Source organism: Panthera onca, chromosome E2 (genome assembly GCF_046562875.1).
Source record: "Panthera onca isolate mPanOnc1 chromosome E2, mPanOnc1 haplotype 2, whole genome shotgun sequence".
NCBI classification, from domain to species: domain Eukaryota; kingdom Metazoa; phylum Chordata; class Mammalia; order Carnivora; family Felidae; genus Panthera; species Panthera onca.
The window spans coordinates 11631989-11653068 of record NC_138353.1 but is presented as its reverse complement, the minus strand read 5'-3'; the positions used below and the strand labels follow the sequence as shown (position 1 = coordinate 11653068).

Below are 21080 nucleotides of genomic sequence, written 5' to 3'. Positions count from 1 at the left end.
ACTCGAGAGACAGAGATGGTGAGAGACACGGAGACAATAAATAGAGGCAGTGAGAACAGAGAAAGACGCCAAGGTCGAGATGGAGGGACGGGGGAGAGAGAGAGAGACACCCAGGCCCAGAAAGACTATCCGGATCGGAGAGTCAGACGAGACAGAGTTCGACTCAGAGACGCAGAGATAGAGACAAATAGCCAGAGACACCAAAGCACTGAGACAGCGACTGAGAGAGGCAGGCAGCCGTAGGGGTGGGGACCCCCAGGCCCTGACCCCGCCCCCTCCCCCCTCCCCGCCCCCCACCGAGGCCCAGCCGCCGGGGGCGCCGCGGGGTCGGGAGAGGGGCGGGCGCGGGGCGCGGCGGCGCGGGCGGGACGCTCGGCGGGCTGCACCGCGGGGCGGCGGGAGCGGCGGCGGGTCCAGGAAACCCCTGGGGCGGACGGGTGGCCCCGGGGGCGGGGGGGGTGGGGGGGCCGGGGGCGGGGAGGCGGGCGACCGGCACCGCCCCGGCCGACAAAAGTCCCTTCAGTTCAGCCGGCGGCAGGGGAAGTCCCGGCGCCCGGCGCAGCCACCCTCCCGTGCAGCCGAGCCGAGCCGCGCTCCGGCCGCCCGCTCGGCCGCCGTCCCCGGCGGCCCCATGCCCCGATGCCCCGCGGGGGCCATGGACGAGGGGCCCGTGGACCTGCGCACCCGGCCCAAGGCCGCCGGGCCCCCCGGCGCCGCGCTGCCGCTCCGCAAGCGCCCGCTGCGCGCGCCCTCCCCGGAACCCGCCGCCCCCCGCGGCGCCGCGGGCCCCGTTGTCACCCCGGATCCCCTAGGCGGCGGCTCCGACTCCCCGGCGGTCCCCGCGGCCCCCCACGGACTGGCCCGGCCAGAGGCGCTTTACTACCAGGGTGAGTGGCTCCCACGGGTCCTGGCCAGATGGGGGTCTGGCGGGGCAGACGGTCACCAGAGCCAGGGAACTGAGTTCAGGCCGCACATACAGGGGGTTCCATGGAGCTGAGAAACGGGGGGGGGGGGGGGGGGGAGGGGGTGAGGGGGGACAGAATCCAAGGTCCCAAGGACACCGATATGGGGTTTCTGGGGAGCTGAGAGGGGGCAGAGCCTGAAGTCCCAGGGACACCGCTGTGGAAGCATCAGGGAGCAGTGCCTTGGGACACAGATATGGGGGTCCCAGAACACCGGGTGTTCAGGGGGCTCTGGGGGACAGAGCTCAGCATCCGAAAGCCATAGGTATGGGGACCCAGGGGATGGTGCCCAGCAGCATAGATAGGGGGTCTCAGGGAATCAAGCGGACAGAACCTACAGTCCCAAGAACAGAGTCACAAGCTCGTTAGAACCCAGATATCTAGGGTTATGCAGAATCAGCACTTGGGCCCAAGAAACTGGGGTTCCTGGCATCCAGATCCGTGGTGTCAAAGGCAGTCAGGGAAACAGCGACTGGGGTTCTAAGAAGACAGATACTAGGGATGTCAGGACATCGGAACCTCAGGAACCCAGGAGATACCAGACAATAGTGGGAATCAGGAGAACAGAGTGGGAGTCTGAAGCGTCCGAACCAATATCTGGAGACCCAAGGATGGAAGGGAACAGATGGAAGGGAAGGGGGTCCTGGGGAGCCAGCGGGACAGAGATCCGGGGCTCTGGGCACCCAGTTAGGTACAGTCACACAGGACGGATCAGGGGCTCATCTGAAGTCACGGGGTCAGGGGGTCACAAAGTCAAGGCCTGGGGACTGAGGGTTCTAGGGTTCTAGGAATGCGGGCCAGGACTGGGGAGTTCTGGGACTGGAGGACTTAGGGCCAGGATGAAGAATTCAGGGGTGTCCAGACAAAAGGCTGCAGGGGACCAAGAGCTGGCACTGGAGATACGAGGACTTGGGGGCGCAGGGATGGGGGCCCCCAAGGATCAGGAGATGATAAAGAAGGCCAAACATCATTCTCTCCATCCCTGATCTCAAGGAAGGGGCATCTGCTACCACCTTGCCATCCCCGAGTGACCCCAAAAGCTGCAGAGAGCCCATGCCTAGTGCCTCCAGATTTTGGCCCCGTTCCTGCACCTTCCACCCCATCGGAGTACAGCACTTAGAGAGCCTCAGCTTGTGCATCAGGAGGCCTGCCACTGCCTCCTCCCCTTTCCCTGTTCCCTGGATGAGAACCCAGGCCTCAGTTTTCCCCATCTGTGTGGTGGGTGGATATGGCTTCGACTACTGCCATATTTGGCTTCTGACGCCATTCCTCTCTCCTTCTGACCCCCTTTCTCCCCAAATCTCTACACAGTCACCCCACACCCTACACCCATTCTTACCTCCCTCAGCCACAAATTCACCCAGCAAACAGGCCCTGGGGTCCCCTGCTGGGTGATGATGGGGTTCAGTCCCGTCCTTAAGGGACTCTGCCTAGTAAGAGATGGAGGTCAGAGGCATGAAGAGCTAAGTGACAATGACCGTGACCAGGGCTCACGGGGAGTGGTGAAGGCGGAGGAAGCTGCCAGAGCCCAGAAGATGGATGTACAAGGCCAGGTTGTCTTGGGCCTCTCAGCCCCAGTATGAGATGCAAAAGGGACCTGGAAAGAAGGACAGGTGACACAGGAGGGGTGAAGGCCTGGAGGTAGGGGTGGGTTGAGGGTCTGCTGACTTGGCCTCACCACCCATGTCCTTTCCTCTGTCCAGGACCTCTACTGCCCCTGTACCCGACCCCGACCATGGGCTCCCTCTTTCCTCTCCTGAACGTGCCTACACCCCTGTACCCCATGGTGTGCTCCATGGAACATCCCCTATCGGCTGACATCGCCATGGCCACCCGTGCAGATGAGGACGGAGACACGTGAGTAAAGCCCCCCATTAATGGGGGGAGTCAGCCCTACCCCCCACCTCACCCACCACAACACATGGGCTTCTGAATTACCTCTACCTGAGTTAGAATCCTGTCTCCACCGCTGGCTGTGACTTTGAGCAAGGCTTTCCCCCTGCCCCCACCGCCGCGCCTCAGTCTCCTCTTCTGAAAAATGGGCAGTCTGACAGCACTTACATCCTAGGACTGTTTTTGAAGCAGGGGGCATCAACATATTTATCAAAATGCAAACACGAGAGGGGCGCCTGGTAGAGCGTGCAACTCTTGATCTTGGGGTTGTGAGTTCAAGCCCCACGTTTGAGATTACTTTAAATAAATAAAATGTTTTTTTTTTTTTTATTTTAATCGTTTATTTTGAGAGAGAGAGTGTGAGCACGCAAGCATGAGCGGGGAAGGGGCAAAGAGAGAAAGAGGGAGAGAGAGAATCCCAAGCAGGGTGCTTGCTGTCGTGTCGCAGCCTGACTCGGGGTTCTATCCCACTTAACCGTGAGATCATGACCAGAGCCAAAATCAAGAGTCAGACACTTAACAGACTGAGCCACCCAGGCGTCCCTAAATAAATAAAATACACCCAAAAATTCTTTTTTAAAAAAATCCAACCGCGAGAAAGACATTTCATTGATTGACTTGTTGTATGAATTATGCACGTTAAGCTCTTAGCACTGAGCCTGGTAGGTTAGAAATGCTCAATAAGTATTAATTCATATTATTACCTTATGTTCAGCCCAGCACATGTACACACAGACAAGCTTGAAATAAAAATTGCGCAGAACAAAACAAGTCACCCTTACTAGATGGGATCTACTTTGTATTTTCTATTCTAGTGTGTTTCCTGATCTCACGGTCGTAGGCCATTCAATTAATTTGTCGATCCCTTAAACTGATTTCACAAATCCGATAGTTGATTGCCTCCAGCTTGGAGAACTTGCCCTTGAGGCTGCTGAGAACCCCTGCGCAGGATGGTTTAGCTCTGTGCTCACCACACACCTGAACATCACGATTCTTATTTACCTACCTACGTTGGAACTTCCGCTGGCCACTTTCTACCCCCCCACCCTCTGCCTGAGTTTCCCCCTATAAAAACAAGAACTCTAAGTGTGTGAGTCTGCGAGGCAGGCGTGAGATGACTTTTATAAAGCGCTTATCTGGGCATTGGTTTGGGGACTGGAAACGAGAGGTAGGGACGGAATGGACAGGCTTACTTCTGCAGAAAAAGGAGGACCGCCAACGCTGGCCAGGGAGGCGACTGCACATCCCCGAGCCTCAGTTTCCCCTCCTGGAAAATGGAGGGCTCCTGTAGCACCCATCCAGATTAAGACTCGGCGTAATGGTGTACCTACATCTAGAGCATAGAACAAGGCCAGGCACACAGTAGGTCCTCAGCACCTGGGAGTGGATGTTCTAACAGAGGTTCCCAGCTGGTTGTGGGCCACTCTTTGAGCCCAAGCAGGAGAAAGTGCCTGATCCATAAAAGGCTGAACAAATCTAGTTCCCTCCCACTCTGGGTACCTCTGGGGTCATCTGTGAAATAGATTTAATTTGTATCTGCCCCCGGGGGTGATTTGTTTGCAGCCTGTGAACACACAAGACCTGGCACCCCAGTCTCAAGGCCCGCGCCCCTCCCTCCCTCCCCCGCTCTCCCCGCCCCCCCTCCCCTCCAAAGCAAACACTTCTTCCTCAGCTGCCTGCTGGGGGAAATCCCTTCCCGCAGAACTTGACCGCAGCCCAGCTGCTCTGCCTCCCCCACGTCAGCACCCGTCACTCACTCGCAGCCTCCCCCTCCTGGCGTTCAAGCTAACCTTAACCCCTTCCGCTGGGGCCAAGACATTACCGGAATGGACAGCTGGCTAGCCTGGGAGCGGGGGAGGGGGACACGCTAAGTCTGGTTCCCCAGAGCAGCAAAGCTTGGTTGGGAGGCTGGACCTCTAGGGACTCAAGAGAGCAACGATCTCAGGGCATCTGGACCCTCAAGAGCTCAGGCGCCGGGGAGCTAGAACTCTGGGTCTCCAAGAGAGAGGGGAGGCCGGAGTACTGTATTCCTCTGAGGGGTTAAGCAACAGGGTTGAGGGCAACTTGGGGATCGATCACTCCCAGGCACTGGGGAAGCTGGTATCCGCAAAGAGTTAGGGCACCGTATTACCTACCGGGTCCTAAGAGAGCTGAGGGGTGGATGCCGGGATATGGGGGACAGGGAGGCAGCTGGAGCCTGAGCCCTGAAGGGTGGAGTTCGAGACGCGCCCCTAGGCTGCAAGACTTGGGGTCCTTCCCTCCAGGGAAGCTTGGTCTCTGTGGTTGGCCTCCCTCCTGCCCCACCCCCCCAGGCGAGGATGGAAGGGGGGGTGCCGGGGGAGGGGGGGGTGGCCGGGGTAGATCCCCGGCGGGAGGCTTCCCTCCCCCGGGAGCAGGAAGCGGAGCCCCGCCCAGCAGACCTGTTACTGGAAGTCCGAGGGCTGGGCCGCCCCTCCCGTCCCCACTTCCTCCAGCCCCGCCCCACCCCCTGCAGCCCGCGCGTTTATGGGAACTCGGGCCTGGACGGTTTCTCTGAAATCATTCGCTCCCTCTGCCCTCACTTAACCCTGCCCGCCCCGAGGGGGACGCAGGCCGGGCTTCCTGGGAGATGAAGGGAGCCAAGGGAGCCCTTCTCCGCCCCTCCACCCTCACCCCGGCCCAGGCCCGGCCCCTCCCCCAACATTTTCCTTTTAAATTCGGCGTTTCACCAGGTTCAGGATCCAGGTTCAGCGTTTCACCTGCGGAGCCGCTCTTGGGACGTGGGCGCTATCGTGGGCTATACTTTATGGGGGAGAAAACGGGAGGGCCACGTGACTTTGCTCTAGCACCTGCAGTGAGGGAGGGTTGCCCCCAACTTCCAACCCTGGCCTGCTCAGCCCCCAAAGCCGCCATCGCTGGTGCCACGGTTTAGCATCCAACTCTTGCTCTCATCTCAGGTGTTGATCTCAGGGTCGTGAGTTCAAGCCGCGCGTCGGGTTCTGATTTTAAAAACTTAAAAATTAGGGGCGCCTGGGTGGCTCAGTGGGCTAAGCGTCAGACTTCGGCTCAGGTCATGATTCCCCGGGGTTGGTGGGTTCAAGCCCCCACGTCAGGCTTTGGTGCTTACAGCTTGGAGCCTGGAGCCTGCTTCGTAGTCTCCCTCTGCCCCTCCCCCACTTGGGCACGCTCTGGGTCAAAAATAAACATTAAAAAAATTTTTTGAATTAAAAAAAAAACCAATAAAGTATGGATTCTGGAAGCACATTTCCATGGGGGGAGCCAATGCTCACCGGCAGCTTGGGCTAGTAAGAGGCAGTGATGGGTGAGAAACTCGTTGCTCTAGTAAATGGACTTTAAGAAGGCTGTGTGGCCTGTGTATATACAGTTAACCTTGTACCCTTAGTGCTAATGTTCCCCCCTACACACACACACACACACACACACACACACCCCATCATCCCAGATTGCCCTCAACTCTAAATGACTCTTCCAGGTTGGGGGCTGTGGGAAGGCGCATGGAGTTTACTGGGACATACTCTCCAGATCAATGCCTGTGGGGATGAAGGAAGCAGGACTGCACAGAAGTTGGGCTGCTGTGTCGCCTCAGGGGGCCTGAGCAGTGCAGCTGGCGCCAGAGGCTAGGCCCTCTGTGCCAGCAGCGACCAGTCACGGGATGCCAGTGGATGGCGGCTGCCCCCACTCATGTCCCGGGCAAGCACTTCTTTTCAGCAGAGGGTAATTCCCAGAGACAGCTGATAGCTCACGACCTTCCCATAAGCTAAGGGAATGAGTCCTTCAGTCTGGAAGGGGGGATCTGGGTTCTGCGTGCGGCCCAGCGTCCAGAACGATGACTCCATCCCCCTCCATCCCACCTCCCCTTTGGACAAACACTCCTCCAAATAAATGCTCTGCATGTGGCATGCAAGTCACCACTGGTGGAGGGAACTCGATGGCACCTGCCTCATCCCCGCGCATTTCACACATGATGAGCAAGCCGGGGCCGGAGAGAGGTGGGAACAGGCCCCCAGCTCTCCAGGCTGGCCAGGGATCACTGCGATGGGTTCATTTATTGGGTACATGTGTGCGGGGCTCAGCACCGGGCAGCTGTCCTGGGCGCTGGGCCGTGACCAAAGCAGACAGAACGCCCTGCCCTGGTGGGGTTGACATTCTAGTGGGGGAGATTCAGACAGGAAACAAGTGTACAATGTCAGATGATGGTGTGGAGGAAAAGTAAACAGGGGCAGGGGGAAGGGGAGGGAGTCGTAGCCATACCGTTTTAGCAGAGGCCCAAATGAGGGGAGCCAAGTCTTGCAGGTATCTGGGGGACCACTGTTCCAGGGAACAGCCAGTGTCAGGGCCCTGGGAGGCAAGCGTGCTTGTCTTGTTCAAGGAACAGCAAGAAAGTCAAGCAGAGTGAAGAGAGCAGACGGAGGAGAAGCCAAAAGGGTAGAAAAAGGGGGAGACAAGCCCCACAAGGCCTGTTTGGCCTTTAATCTGAGGGTCCTGAGCAGAGAAGGGGCTTGATCTGATTTAAGTTGCAAAAAGGGCTCTCAGGCTGCTGGGGGGGGGGGGGGGGGGAGGGGGACAGTCGGTAGAGCGGGGGTTGAAGCAGGGAGGCCAGTGAGGAGGGAACCGTGCAGGAGGGAGGTGATGGTGGCTGAACCAGGATGGAGGGAGTGAGGGTCAGAAGTGATTGGATTCTGGATGTTCCTCCAAAGTCCCCGGCACATGTTGGAGTTCGCGCCACTAATTTTATGGGGGCGAGAGGTAACCAGCCCCTAACGCTTGTGATCCCCTCCCCCGCCCCCAGGCCACTCCACATTGCCGTGGTGCAGGGCAATCTGCCTGCTGTGCATCGGCTCGTCAACCTCTTCCAGCATGGGGGCCGGGAGCTGGATATCTACAACAACCTACGACAGGTGAGCCCGGGGGCCTGGATCTGATGGAAGAGAGGGCCGAGGGTCCGGACTCCTGAATCCTGGGACGGGAGGAGCTGGGGGCCGTGGCTCTTGAATCTGAGGGAGGATGTACTCCAGATTTCTGGTTCCTGAGGGAGACTGGAGCTGGGGATCAGGACTCGGAAATTCTGAGAGACAGGACTGGGACGCAGGGCAGGGCACAGGTCCCTCACAGTCTCTGTTCCCCCAGACGCCGCTACACCTGGCTGTGATCACCACACTGCCATCTGTGGTCCGGCTCCTCGTGATGGCCGGTGCCAGCCCCATGGCACTGGACCGTCATGGCCAGACAGCAGCCCACCTGGCGTGTGAGCACCGCAGCCCGACCTGCCTCCGGGCCCTGCTGGACAGCGCAGCCCCGGGCACCGTGGACCTAGAGGCCCGCAATTACGACGGTGAGCACCTACCCCGGCGCCGAGTGGGACTGTCTGGCAAGACCTGGAGTCCAAGGGCCCCCGAACCCAGGTTTACACTGAGTCTTCCCGTACCTCAGGGCTCACCGCCTTACACGTGGCCGTGAACATGGAGTGCCCCGAAGCCGTGCTGCTCTTGCTGGAGCGAGGCGCAGACATCGATGCGGTGGTGAGCAGGCGCGGGCCGGAGGCGGGGCCAAGAGGAGCCGGGGCGGGACCCCCAAGGGGGTGGGGCTTGCGTGGGACACCGCGCGAGCGGGGGGTGGGGGTGGGGCTTGAAGTATCTACGGGGATCGAGACGCCAGACCCGGCGGCTGGGATGCTGGCCGCCGGCTGATTGGGCAGAGCTTGGAGCGACTCCGAGACCTTCCCTCCCTTCTGCAGGACATTAAAAGCGGCCGCTCCCCACTCATCCACGCAGTGGAAAACAACAGCCTGAGCATGGTGCAGCTGCTGCTGCAGGTGGGTACTGCCCTCGCCCTTGGCCGCTCGCCCACCCTCTCCTCCAGCACCAGCCCAGCAGTCGCCCCCACCCGCCTCCCCCGTCCCTGGCATCGACCCTGCCTTCCAGGCCCGGCTCCCTCTCGTGCTCCGCTTCCAGCGCTGTCTCTCCCTTCTAGGCCTCCATTTGTCTATGACCTCACCCCTCCAGGCTGCCCTCTGGTCCCGGACCTTCTCCCTTTCCTCCCCCGCCCCCAGCCGAGCCGGGCCCGGTGCAGCGGCGGCCTTGCTCACCCCGCTTTCCGGTTTTGACCCTTTCCCCGTGCGGTCCTTCCGCCCCGCCTGGATTCTGGACCCTTCGTTTCTCTGACTCCGCCCCTACTCCGGCCGGGCGGCGGAGTCCTGCTCCGGCTGGTTCAGCCCGTCCGCCCAGTCCCGCTCTGACCCGCCCTGGGTTCTGCTTTCCACCCTTCCGTCACCTCACCCAGGATCTGGTCCCGCCCGGGTCCTGGCCTCGGTCCGGGGTGGGGGCCCCAGCCTCAGTCCCCAGCCCCGCGCTCGGACCCCGTCCCGGCCCCGCCCCTCCTGTGGCCCCGCCCCACCCGCCGCCCGGGCCGGGGTCCCGCGGGGCCGCGGCGGTCCTGACCCTCGGCTCCCGCCTCGCAGCACGGCGCCAACGTGAACGCGCAGATGTACTCGGGCAGCTCGGCGCTGCACTCCGCGTCTGGCCGCGGGCTCCTCCCGCTCGTGCGCACGCTGGTCCGCAGCGGCGCCGACAGTGGCCTCAAGAACTGCCACAACGACACGCCGCTCATGGTGGCGCGCAGCCGCCGGGTGAGTGTCCGCGCTGGGAGGGCCTGTGCCCGAGCGCCGGTCCGCGCGGATGGGACATCGGAGTGCGCGCGCGTCTGTGCCCGTGCGCGCGGGGGAGCGGGACAGCCTGTGGGGCCGTGGGAGCGAGCTCGGACAGGGGACACTGAGGCACGGAGCCGACCGCGCACGAGGGAGAGCAGCGTGGGCTGGAGGAGCCTGGTGGTGACCCCCGTCTTCCTACAGGTCATCGACATCCTGAGGGGGAAGGCGACCAGGCCCGCTCCTGCATCACAGCCAGAGCCCTCGCCGGACCGCAGTGCCACCACCTCCCCTGAGAGCAGTAGCCTCCTCAGCTCCAATGGTGAGAACCTAGCTCCGCAGCGCCAACCTCCCAGTCTCTCCTCCTCGCACAGCCGTCCAGGCTCCCAGCCCCTCCCCCCACCAACCATCCAGGCCCCATCCAGGCTCCCAGCCCCTACACCCACAACCATCCAGGCTCCCAGCCCCTACCCCCACCAGCCATCCAGGTCCCCATCCCCTCCCCTGACAGCCATCCAGGCTCCCAGCCCCTCCCCCCACCAACCATCCAGGCTCCCAGCCCCTCCCCGTACCAGCCATCCAGGCCTCCAGTTCCTCCCCCCACCAACCTCCAGGCCCCGACCCCTCCTCCCACTCCCCACAACCATCCAGGACCCCAAGCCCTTCGCCTCTCCTCCCCCAGAACCATCCAGGCCCTTGTCTCTGCCCTCTAAGAATCTTTCAGGCTCCTGTCTCTACCCTCGCAGAACCTTCTAGACCCCTCTCCCTCCCCAGACACCCAGGGTGGTCCGGACCCCTTCTCTTTAGAGCTGGTCTCTCACTGCGCCCACCCTTCTTCTTCCCCCAGGTCTCCTTTCTGCATCACCCTCCTCCTCGCCCTCCCAGTCTCCCCCCAAGGACCCACCTGGATTCCCCATGGCTCCCCCCAATTTCTTCCTTCCTCCCTCATCTCCACCTGCCTTCCTGACCTTCGCTGGGGTCCTCCGAGCCCCTGGCCGGCCGGTGCCCCCCTCTTCAGCTCCAGGAGGCAGCTGAGAGGGATGGGGGGGCAGATCTCAGACTCATGCGGAGCGACCTCCCTGCCCTGTTGGGGTCAAGCCTCCTGGAAACTGTGAAAACCTCACTCTGCCCCCCCCCCCAATCTTCAGGACCAGGATTTGCACAGAGGCACAAGCATCTACCCATAAGCCCCCTCTTCCAAGCAAAGATATCTTCGCGCCCCATGCCCCCCACCCAGGACTCTTACACCTTTTATCCTCTGGCACCAGGCCCCTGTCTTGAGTTCTGCCCAAATTCCTTCTCCTCTCCCAGAGCTGGTGGAACCAGGGAATCGCCACTCCCCTCACCCCCTCTACCCAGATGAATGAGAAGGGGCAGATGGGCTGTAGCCAGGCACTGATAACAATGTAAATTATTAGGCATTTTGGTTAGATTTCTTTTGTAATAAACTATTTTTGTACCATACCCGGCTTGGCTGGGCCTCTTGCACGCGGGGCCGCCAAACCCGCAGATTCCATGGGTGACCGCGTCTGTCTCCCACCGATGATGACAGGTGCGGTGACTCTGGGATTTCTGGTGCGTTCGTCGTGCCGTGTCACCGCGCCACTGTTTTCTGGGCATGACACAGGGCGTGACGTCTTTCCGGGGGACCTTTTTGGATTCCGTAGTGACCCTGGGGGTCTGCAGATGGGCGGGCTTCTGAGGCTTGTTGTGTCCCTGTGGTATCACAGCTGACTGTCACGGGACTGATTGTGTCGGGCCTGTGTGCGTGTGGCGCTGGTGAGTGTTTGTAACGTTGAAACCTGTGGTCATCGTGTGACTCCATGTGGCTGCCTTGCCTCACGTGCCCCTTTTCTTTTTACTCCGTGATCCCAGAGCCCTCCCCCCGCCCCGGCCGCCATGCAGTGTTTGTGTTTTGACTCTGTGGATGTGTCACTTACATATCACTCAGGGGTTGCATTCATTTCCTGTCACTACTGTCACAAAACACCACAAATTTAGTGGCTTAAAACACCAGATTTATTCACTCACAGTTCCGCAGGTCAGAAGTCCAAGATCAGGGGCGCCTTTGTGGCTCAGGCGGTTAAGCATCCAACTTGGGCTCAGGTCATGATCTCACAGTTCGTGGGTTTGAGCCCTGCGTTGGGCTCTGTGCTGACAGCTCAGAGCCTGGAGCCCGCTTCACATTCTGTCTTCCTCTCTCTCTGCCTCTCCTCCCCTTCGAGCTCTGTATCTCTCTCTCTCAAAATAAATAAACATTAAAAAAAAACATTTTAATAAAGTAACATCCACGGGGCGTCTGGGTGACTCGGTCTGTTGAGTGGCCAACTCTTGATTTCAGCTCAGGCCATGATCCCAGGGTCGTGAGATCGAGCCTCACATCAGGTTCCATGCTAAGTGTGGAGACTGCTTAACATTCTCTTTCTCTTGGGGTGCCTGGGTGACTCAGCCGGTTAAGCGTCTGCCTTTGGCTCAGGTCATGATATCGAGGTTCGTGAGTTCGAGCCCCGCGTCGGGCTCTGTGCTGGCAGCTCAGAGCCTGGAGCCTGCTTCCGATTCTGTGTCTCCCTCTCTCTGCCCCTCCCCCGTTCATGCTCTCTCTCTATCTCAAAAATAAATAAACGTTAAAAAAAAAAAAAAAGATTCTCTCTCTCTCCCTCTCTCCACCCCCCCCCAAATAAAATATATTTTTAAAAATTTAAAGTGACATCTACAGATTGTAGGGATTAGGACATAGATACTGTTGAGAGCCTTTATTCAGCCGACCCCAGGCGCCCGCTGGAGAAGCAACGTTACCAGGAGGTAGGTATGTGGATAACAGACCTGGCACAGGGATTTGACCATCGGGAAAGGATGGATGTACAGTGGGGACAGCAAAGACAGGCTGGAACCCCCGAGGAAGGCCCGTTAGCTTCCTAGGGTTGCTGTGATAAATGGCCACAAACCAGGTGGCGCAAAACGACCGAAATTTATTCCCGAAATGTATTCTCTCGCGGTTCTAGAGGCCAGAAGTCTGGAATAAAGTAGGCAGCAGGGCCACACCCCCTCCAAAGGCTCCTTGCCCCTTCCAGCTCCTGGAGGCCCCCCGCACTCCTGAGCCTGTGGTCTCTGCCTCTGTCTTCGTGGGGCCTCCCCTCCGTGTGTCTTTTCTTCTGTCTCTTTAATTAATTTTTTAAGATGTTTATTTATTTCTGAGAGAGAGAGCCACAGCACAAGAACGGGGGAGGAGTAGAGGGAGGGAGACACAGAATCCAAAGCAGGCTCCAGGCTCTAAGCTGTCAGCATAGCGCCCGACGCGGGGCTCGAACCCACAGACCATGAGATCACGACCTGAGCCGAAGTTAGTCTCTTAACCCACTGTGCCACCCAGGCGCCCCTCTTCTTCTGTCTCTTGTAAGGATCCTTGACAATGGGTTTAGGGCCCCCCTAGGTAATCCAAGATGGTCTCATCTCAAGAACCTTGCCTTAATTATATCTGCAAAGATCTGTTTCCCAAGTAAGGTCATATTCATGAGTTCCAGGGGTTAAGATGGGGACATATTTTTATGAGGGCCTTGGCCGCGGGGGGCGGGGGGGGGGGTGTTGGCCACCATGCAACCCACTACAGAGGGTGACCTTGGGCCCTGCCGCCAGCTGTGTGTGAGAACTTCTCATGTGATAATCCCATCACACGTGTAAGGCCGTGTACAATGACTGTCTCTCCAGCAGGGGGCTCCTTCCCTGCGGCCGCCCTTCCCAGGGCAGCCAGCACACTGCGGGGCAGGGAGCGGACCCTTGAGAAGTGAGGGGCAGAATGAATGAGCCTCCCCCACCCCACTCCCACCCCCCTACGTTATGGTTCCCCGCGATTCTTTGTGCCTGCGTGGGACCGGTTGGAAGGTATGAATAGAAACGAAAATATCCGCAGCCCTTTAGTGGCCATGACAGCACCCATACTCCAGACGGGAAAACTAAGACTCAGAGAGAGCAAATCTGCCCAAGCCCCGGTCTGCCGCCTCCAAAGCCCATGCTCGTAATCACTGGGCCCCCTTGCCGTGCAGGAAGGTCGTGCACGGTAGCATCTATTATTTTCTTTTAATTTAATGTTTGTTTACTTTTGAGAGAGAGAGCAGAGGAGGGGCAGAGAGGGGGTTGGGGGGGACAGAGAATCCGAAGCGGTCTCTGCGTTGACAGCGGAGAGCCCGATGCGGGGCGCGAACTCCCCAGCCGTGACATCGCGACCCACGCTGAAATCAGACGCTCAACCGAGTCCGCCAGGCGCCCCGTGTCTGTTTTAACCGCACGTGGGACCGTGCGCGCCCGTGCACACGTCGCGTGCTGCTGGAAAGGATGACAAGCAGGGGTGCGAGTGAGACGGCACAGGCCCCGGAGTCAGAACTGAGCTCGAGTCGTGCCCTCCCGCCTCCTCGCTGTGTGACCTCAATCAGGTGACTTCAGGGCCCTGCGCCTCAGTTTCCTCATCTGCAGAAAGGGCACATAATAAGAGCGTCCGCCTTGCCAGTTTGTCGTGGGGGTCATAGACACGAATGAGTTGCGTGTGGTGCTGAGAGAGAAGTTGATAAACGGGAATTGGTGTGGTCAGCATCTGGGAATTGGTTTTGAGGGAGGCCAGGCGGAGGAGGAGAGGCCTATTCTTTATTTTGACGGAAAAATTAGATAACGAGGTCCTAGCCTAGATGCGTGTATTAGCTACACTTTTTACTCAGCTTTTCTGACAAAACCTAAAAATAGATAGTGGCTACGGGCACCTGGGTGGCCCAGTTGTTTAAGCCTCCGACTATTGATTTCGGCTCAGGTCCTGATCTCACAGTTTGTGACATCGAGCCCCTCATGGGGGGCTTGGCTGACAATGCGGAGCCTGCTTGGGATTCTCTCTCTCCCTCTCTCTCTCTCTCTCTCTGCCCCTCCCACACTTTCTCTCTCTCTCTCTCAAAATAAATAAACTTAAAAATATTTTTAATAAAAATACATAGCTGCTTAACTAGGATGGAAGTCTGTGTTTCTCTCATGTTAAGGTCCAGTGAACACCCAGGGCTAGAATAGTAGCTTGAAAATGTCAGAGACCCAGACTCCTACCTTGCTGCTTGCTGCCTTCACCTCGCACTTCCACCCTGTGGCCCAATATGGCTGCTCCAGCTCCCACCATCACATCCGCATTCCAACCATTGAGAAGAAAAAAAGAAAGTCAACCCAGAAGTTTTACATATCACATTCTATTGCCTAGAATTTGGTCATGGGCCCACAAGGGAGACCAGGAAATGTCTTTTTTTTTCTGGCCAGCTAAAATTCTGAGGTTCTGTTACAAAAGGAAGACGGGAGAACAGTCATCAAGGGGCAGCAAGTGTATCTGTCATGCCAGGGCTCTGCTACCAAGTGGCTAACGCGACCGTAGGTGAAATGAGTTTACCGTCCTGAGCCTCAGTATCCTCGTTGGCCAAATGGGATTAACACGCGCCTCTCAGGGGTGAGGGGTTGATCAGGACTTAATGAGAGTGTGGGAGCCAGACGCTTAGTACAGGGCCTGGCCCAATATCAGCCTAGAGTGTGTGTTGGGAATCTCCTTGAACTTGTGAGTCCAGGCTGTGGGTGATGTGCCTCTTCATGTGTGAGAAACTCGCCCCAGGTTCAAGAGCTGAACCGGGCATTGACCTTGGTAAGTTACTTCTCTAAAGCAAAGGATCCGGCTTCTCCACACATGGAAATCCCCTCTCAGCCTCCTAACCTTGGGACTGGGCGCGTGTCCTTACACACCATCCCCCTTACACCCCCATCCCCCTTCCCCTGGAGAAGGGCAGACTCCTAGGAGGGGGGAGGAGGTGCATATATAGGGTCTCCAGCCCCCCCAGACCTCACAGAACTAAGCCCACAGCCCTCAACCACTACCACCAAGACTGCTCGCCTCGTCTGTGACAGTCCTAACATTCTGAAGCCAAAGGTCCTATTTTCGAGTGCATTTCTCAGAGACCCCGACCCCTGCTGCAAAGTTTCACTTGCTATCACCACCCTGGGTAAATCCAGACCCTCAGTCATGGAACGTCTCTTCCAGACGCATGCACGAAATCTGCCAAATCCTAAATGTTGGTGCCGTTCCCAAAAAACAATTTTAGGAGCATGCAAACAAACCCGGACACATCTACTGGTTAGATGTGTTTGCAGACCCTCGTGGAAGCCAAACTGCCATTTTATGGAAAGGGAAACTGAGGCCCAGAGAGCGGGGGGGGGGGGGGGGGGGCCTGACTTGGTGAGCCTGAGTTCAGGGTTCTGAGACTCACCATCATCAGTAACGGAATGACCAATATCCTGCGCCTTCTGAGACGATGCACTCCACTGGCAAGTGTCCTGATGTTGATAACTGCACTGTGACTGTGTCGAGGAATAACCTCATGTGTGGAAATACAAGCGTTCAGGGCAAAGGACATAACGCCTGAAACCTACTCTCCAACAGTTCCGAGGGGAGAAAAGCAGAGACAGCCCATGATGGAGCCCACTAGCCACTGTTAACGATTGGTGACTCTGGGTGAGGGGTACGCAAGAAGTCTCTGTCCTATTCTTGCGACTTTCCTGCCAGTTTAAAATGATTTCAAAAGAGAAAAAAAAGTGCACAATAAAAAGTCATGGTTTAAAAGTTGAAGGTTTCAGGCTCTGCGTTTCTAGAGTATCTAAGTCTGTGCCTGCATCTGTGGTCAGTTTGGGGAGTTGGGACGGTGAATTTGCTGCTTCAGACACGGCCTTGGGGTGTGACCGGGGCCTTCGGGTGTGGTTAAGGGGCGTGGCCAGCCTCAGAGTCCTGGCTGCGATGAGGGGCAGGCAGCAGCCTGAAGTCTGGTCAGAGCCTTGGGGCGTGGCCAGGGAGTCGGAGGCGTGGCCAGAGTCTGGGGCGTGGCCTTGAGAAACTTGTTCCCGAGGGAGGCGTTACGTCTGTACTTGGAGCGCCCTCTTGTGGCTACTCTAGGATCTGGCCTCCGCTTTTTATTTTTTCTTATATATTATTATTATATAATTATATATTTTTTAAGTAGGCTCCCCCACTGAGCGTGTCAACTGACAACTCTGAGCTCAAGACCTGAGCTGAGATCAAGAGTCAGACGCCTTAACAGACTGGTGAGCCACCCAGGCGCCTCTGGCCTCCACTTTTTAAAAAGCTTTATTGAGGGGCACTTGGGTGACTCTGTTGGTTTAGCTGCTACTGACTCTGGATTTCGGCTCAGGTCATGATCTCCCGGTTGGTGGGACTGAACCCTGAGCTGGGCTCTGCTCTGACAGCATGGAGCCTGCTTGAGATCTCTCTCTCTCCTCTCCTCTTGCCCCTCTCCTGCTCACTCTCCCTCTCTCTCTCTCTCTCTCAAAATAAACTTTTTAAATTAAACAGTTTTATTGAGATATAATGTATACACCATGCAACTCAGCTATTTAAAGGGTACAATTCAATGGTTTTAGTAAATTCAAAGAGCTGTGCGATCATCATTACAATCAATATAAAAACCTGTCTTGGGGCGCCTGGGTGGCTCAGTCGGTTAAGCATCCGACTTCGGCTCAGGTCATGATCTCAGGTCCCTGAGTTCGAGCCCGGCGTCAGGCTCTGTGCTGACAGCTCAGAGCCTGGACCCTGTTTCAGATTCTGTGTCTCCCTCTCTCTCTGACCCTCCCCCGTTCATGCTGTCTCTCCCTGTCTCAAAAAATAAATAAATAAACGTTAAAAAAATTTAAAAAAAAACACGTGTCTTCACCCCCAAAAGAAACCCCATACCCACTACTAGTCACTCCCTATTTCTTCCCAACCCCCTTCAGCCCTAGGCAACCCCTAATATACTTTCTGTCTCTATAGGTTTTCCTCTTCTGAACATTTTATATAAATTTAATCCTTCAGTATATGGCATTTTGTGACTGGCTTCTTTCACTTGGCATAATGTAGCATGTATCAGTATTTCATTCCTTGTTGTTGTTGTTTATTTATTTATTTTGAGAGACAGAGAGAGCGCAAAAGCAAGCATGAGAGGGGGCGGGACAGACAGAGAGAATCCCAAGCAGGCTCTGCTCTGTCAGCGCTCAGCCTGACATGTGGCTCCATCTGATGAACCGTGAGATCATGACCTCAGCCGAAATCAAGTCAGACACTCAACCAACTGAGCCACCCAGGAGCCCCGGTACTTTGTTCCTTTGATGGCCAATCTTCCACTGCACAGGTACCCTGCTTTTAATTGACCCACCTGCCAGTTGATGGGCATTTAGGTTGTTTCCACAAATATCTGCGTGGATGTATGTTTTCAGTTCTCTGGAATATATATGCATAGGAGTGGGATTGCTGGGTCATACGGTAACTCTATGTTGCCGTCGAGAAACTCTCTTTGTGTCCCTCTATTTTGAGGACACGCCGAATTGTTTTCCAAAGCAGCTGCCCTGTTTTTACATTCCCACCAGCAGTGTATGAGGGTTCCAATGCCTCTACAGCTTTTCCAACACTTACTGCCTGTCTTTTCCAGGACAGCCACCCAAGTAGGTGTGAAGTGGTATCTCACTGTAGTTTTGATTTTCATCTGACTGATAATGACCTTGCGGATCTTTCCCTATCATTCCCTGTTTTTGTATCCGCTATGTGGCTAGATGCACTCTTAGCCACTTTGCCATAGCGGATCCAGATTTTTCAAATTAAAGCGTTAATGACATGACGTCCTTCTTAGAGTCCACGCTTTCCCTTTGCCACACCCTGCATTTCATGTTTTCGTACTATTATCACATACAGATGTATCCTCAAATAATATATAGCACAGGTTTTGCATGTTTTCAAGCCTGGTATAAATGACACTGTGCTGTAATCCTTCTGTACTTGTGTTTTCTCGTTTGTTTGTTTATTTGTTTGTTTGCTTGCTTGTTTTTCTGGGATTTGTTTGTTTTTACTCATTGTATTAGTTTCCTAGGGGTGCTGTAACAAAGGACCACAAATGGAGTGGCTTAAAGCAACAGAAATTTAGGGCACTTGGGTGGTGGCTCAGTCTGTTAAGCATCCAACGTCAGGGTAGGATCTCACGGTTTGCGGGTTCGAGCCCCGTGTCGGGCTCTGTGCTGACACCTCAGAACCTGGAGCCTGCTTCGGATTCTGTGTCTCCCTCTCTCTCTGCCCCTCCCCTGCTCATGCTCTGTCTCTCAAATATAAGTAAACGTAAAATTAAAAAAAAAAAAACCCAGAAATTTATTTTCTCCCAATTCTGGAAAGTAGAAACTCCAAACCAAGATGTTGGCAGGGCTATACTCTCTTTGAAGGCTCTAGAGGAAGATCTTTCCTTGCCTCTTCCTACCTTCAGGTGTTTGCCAACAATTCCTCACATTCCTTGGCTCCAATCTCTGCCTCTGACATCATGCGGTTTTCTTCCGTGTAGGTACCTGTGTCTGTGTCCAAATTTCCAATCACGTTGGATTTACGGCCCACCCTAATCGTGTGACCTCATCTTAACTTGATGACATCCACGAACACTCCATTTCTAAATAAGGTCACATTCCATTTCTAAATAAGGTTGGAAGGGACTTGAATTTGGGGGTGGGGCGCATTCTTCAACCCAGTGCTCTCATCAGTCTGTTTTTATGACTCACACTATTGACATGTGCATTCAGTTCATTCATTTGAACTTCTGTGTGGGAGGCCTTTGTGAGAGTACATCACAATTTATTCATCCCTCCTGGTGATGGACTTACCTTCTTTCCAGTTTTCTCCATTTCCGGCAAGGCTGCAATTAACATCCCTGAACACGTCTCTTGGAGTTTCTCAGGGCAGGATTTTTCAAACTGCCCAACAAGATCCATTAGTGGGTTGCGAAACCAATTTAGTGGGCTGTAGACACAATTTTCCCCTTAATGAAATGGAATTAAACAGAACAGAAGCTATTGTAACGCATGCACATAGTCAGGGTAAGGATTACCGTGTGAAACTGGGTTTTGTTGTTGTTTTTTTTCCTTTGGCAGGTGTATGTAATGTCCCGATATAAGCAAATGTGTTTAGGAGCCCCAGCCCTAGCAGGTGTAGACGGCAATGGACGTGCCCTGTCCAAGGTCTGATGGATGTTACACAAATGCTCCCTCCAACTAATTAGTGCAACTAATTTGTCCCACTTACACTTTCGTCAGCTCCTCATCGACACTTAGCATCGTCAAAAATCTGAATTCTTGCCAGGCCAGAGGCTTCTCATCCTATTGCTGGAAGAGGAAACAGGCGCAGAGGGCAGAAACGCAAGGAGCTGGAAGGCAGACCCCACCATCTTTGCTGCAAAGACCCGGTCTCTGCCAGGGCGGAGAGATACCACCATCGAGGATTCCGTTAGGCGAAGCATTCTCGGGTTCTAGGAGGGGATGCGGGCTGAGTAGGAAAGGGTGTTGGAAGGAGAGGGTCCGTTCTCATCCTAAACCCCCTTTCCCTTCCCCCACCTCAAAGGGATGCCTGGGGCTCAGGGATGGCCCGGCCCTGGGCGCCCCCGGGTGGCGGTCCCGGCGCACAGTCAGAGGAGAGCTGATATGCTGCAGGTTGGGGACAAAACCACGCTCCTCCAGCCACGAGCCTGCCAGACGCACCTGGATCCCCGCACCCTTGAACCCCACCCTCCCACCTGATCCCCTGGAGGACCCAGCGGCCTACCTCCTCTGCAAGTCTGGGTGTCTCAACTCTAGCCTGATTTCCCGCTGGCCCCTCACGTGGGGCCGCAGGAATGATGTTGCCCAATTCCTGCTCCCTCAGGCACCCAGCCCCTGCTCGCAGGGGACCAAGGGACCTGGTAATGTACGCTTTCCCTGTCGGGGACAAAGGCATCGAACTATCTCCCTGACCTTTCCTCCCAGAAAGTTCAGTGCTCTTAATCCTATGCCACAGCCAAAGATCCAAACCTGGGTCCAAGAGACTCAGGAGGGCTCCCTCCCGGACTCACCTCCCTGCAGAGTTTGGATAACTAAGCCCCCAGCCCTACCCCCACCCCCCACAAAAGTCTCGGGTCTCTCCGAACCCTTCCTCCAATGCAACCTGGAGACTTCAGCCTCCAGCCGGTCCCAGAAGGGGCCCAGGCATCGTACCTGCACTTCCTGCCCATCGAAGAGTGTCTTCTCATCTCCGCCCCCCCCGAAGCCACCCCATCCAGGTCTCTTTAGGGGAGCAGACTTTCTTTTTTTTTTTTTTCTAATGTTTATCTATTTTTGAAAGAGAGAGTGTGTGTCTGTGTGTGTGAGAGAAAGAGAGAGAGAGCAGGGGAGGAGCAGAGAGACAGGGAGACACAGAATCCGAAGCAGGCTCCAGGCTCCGAGCTGTCCGCACAGGGCCCGACTCGGGGCTCGAACCCACGAGCTGTGAGATCATGACCCGAACCGAAGTCGGAGGCCCAACCGACCAAGCCACCCAGGCGCCCCGGGGGGAGCAGACTTGGAACCCCATCTCTCGGAACCCAGGGGCCAGATCCCCCAGGCTCCGCCCCCTTGGGAGACACCGGTACCTGCGGTCCCCTCCCCGGTTCTCCAGGGCCCGCCCCCTCACCTTTGGCGCCCGGCCCCGCCCCCACCCTGGGCTGGGCCCGCCCCCTCACCTTTGGCGCCCGGCCCCGCCCCCACCCTGG

General features: G+C 56.5%; 1 protein-coding gene across 1 annotated transcript; it reads left to right on the top strand.

Annotated features, from left to right (window-relative positions):
- The first annotated feature begins 518 nt into the window (after positions 1-518).
- Positions 519-10962, top strand: BCL3 (BCL3 transcription coactivator). The gene is made up of 9 exons (XM_060651400.3): positions 519-887; positions 2666-2819; positions 7645-7753; positions 7983-8187; positions 8286-8374; positions 8590-8667; positions 9313-9480; positions 9703-9820; positions 10346-10962. The coding sequence occupies exons 1-9, from the start codon at positions 632-634 to the stop codon at positions 10531-10533; spliced, it is 1365 nt and encodes a 454-aa protein (XP_060507383.1). The 5' UTR covers positions 519-631; the 3' UTR covers positions 10534-10962.
- Positions 10963-21080: the final 10118 nt, after the last annotated feature.

What these genes read in the sequence shown, in the direction of transcription:
- BCL3 (XM_060651400.3), top strand. Translation starts at nt 632, where the DNA reads ATGCCCCGATGCCCCGCGGGGGCCATGGACGAGGGGCCCGTGGACCTG. An exon ending in GCGCAGACATCGATGCGGTG is followed by an intron (nt 8,375 to 8,589) that starts GTGAGCAGGCGC and finishes TCCCTTCTGCAG; the next exon opens with GACATTAAAAGCGGCCGCTC. An exon ending in TGGTGGCGCGCAGCCGCCGG is followed by an intron (nt 9,481 to 9,702) that starts GTGAGTGTCCGC and finishes GTCTTCCTACAG; the next exon opens with GTCATCGACATCCTGAGGGG.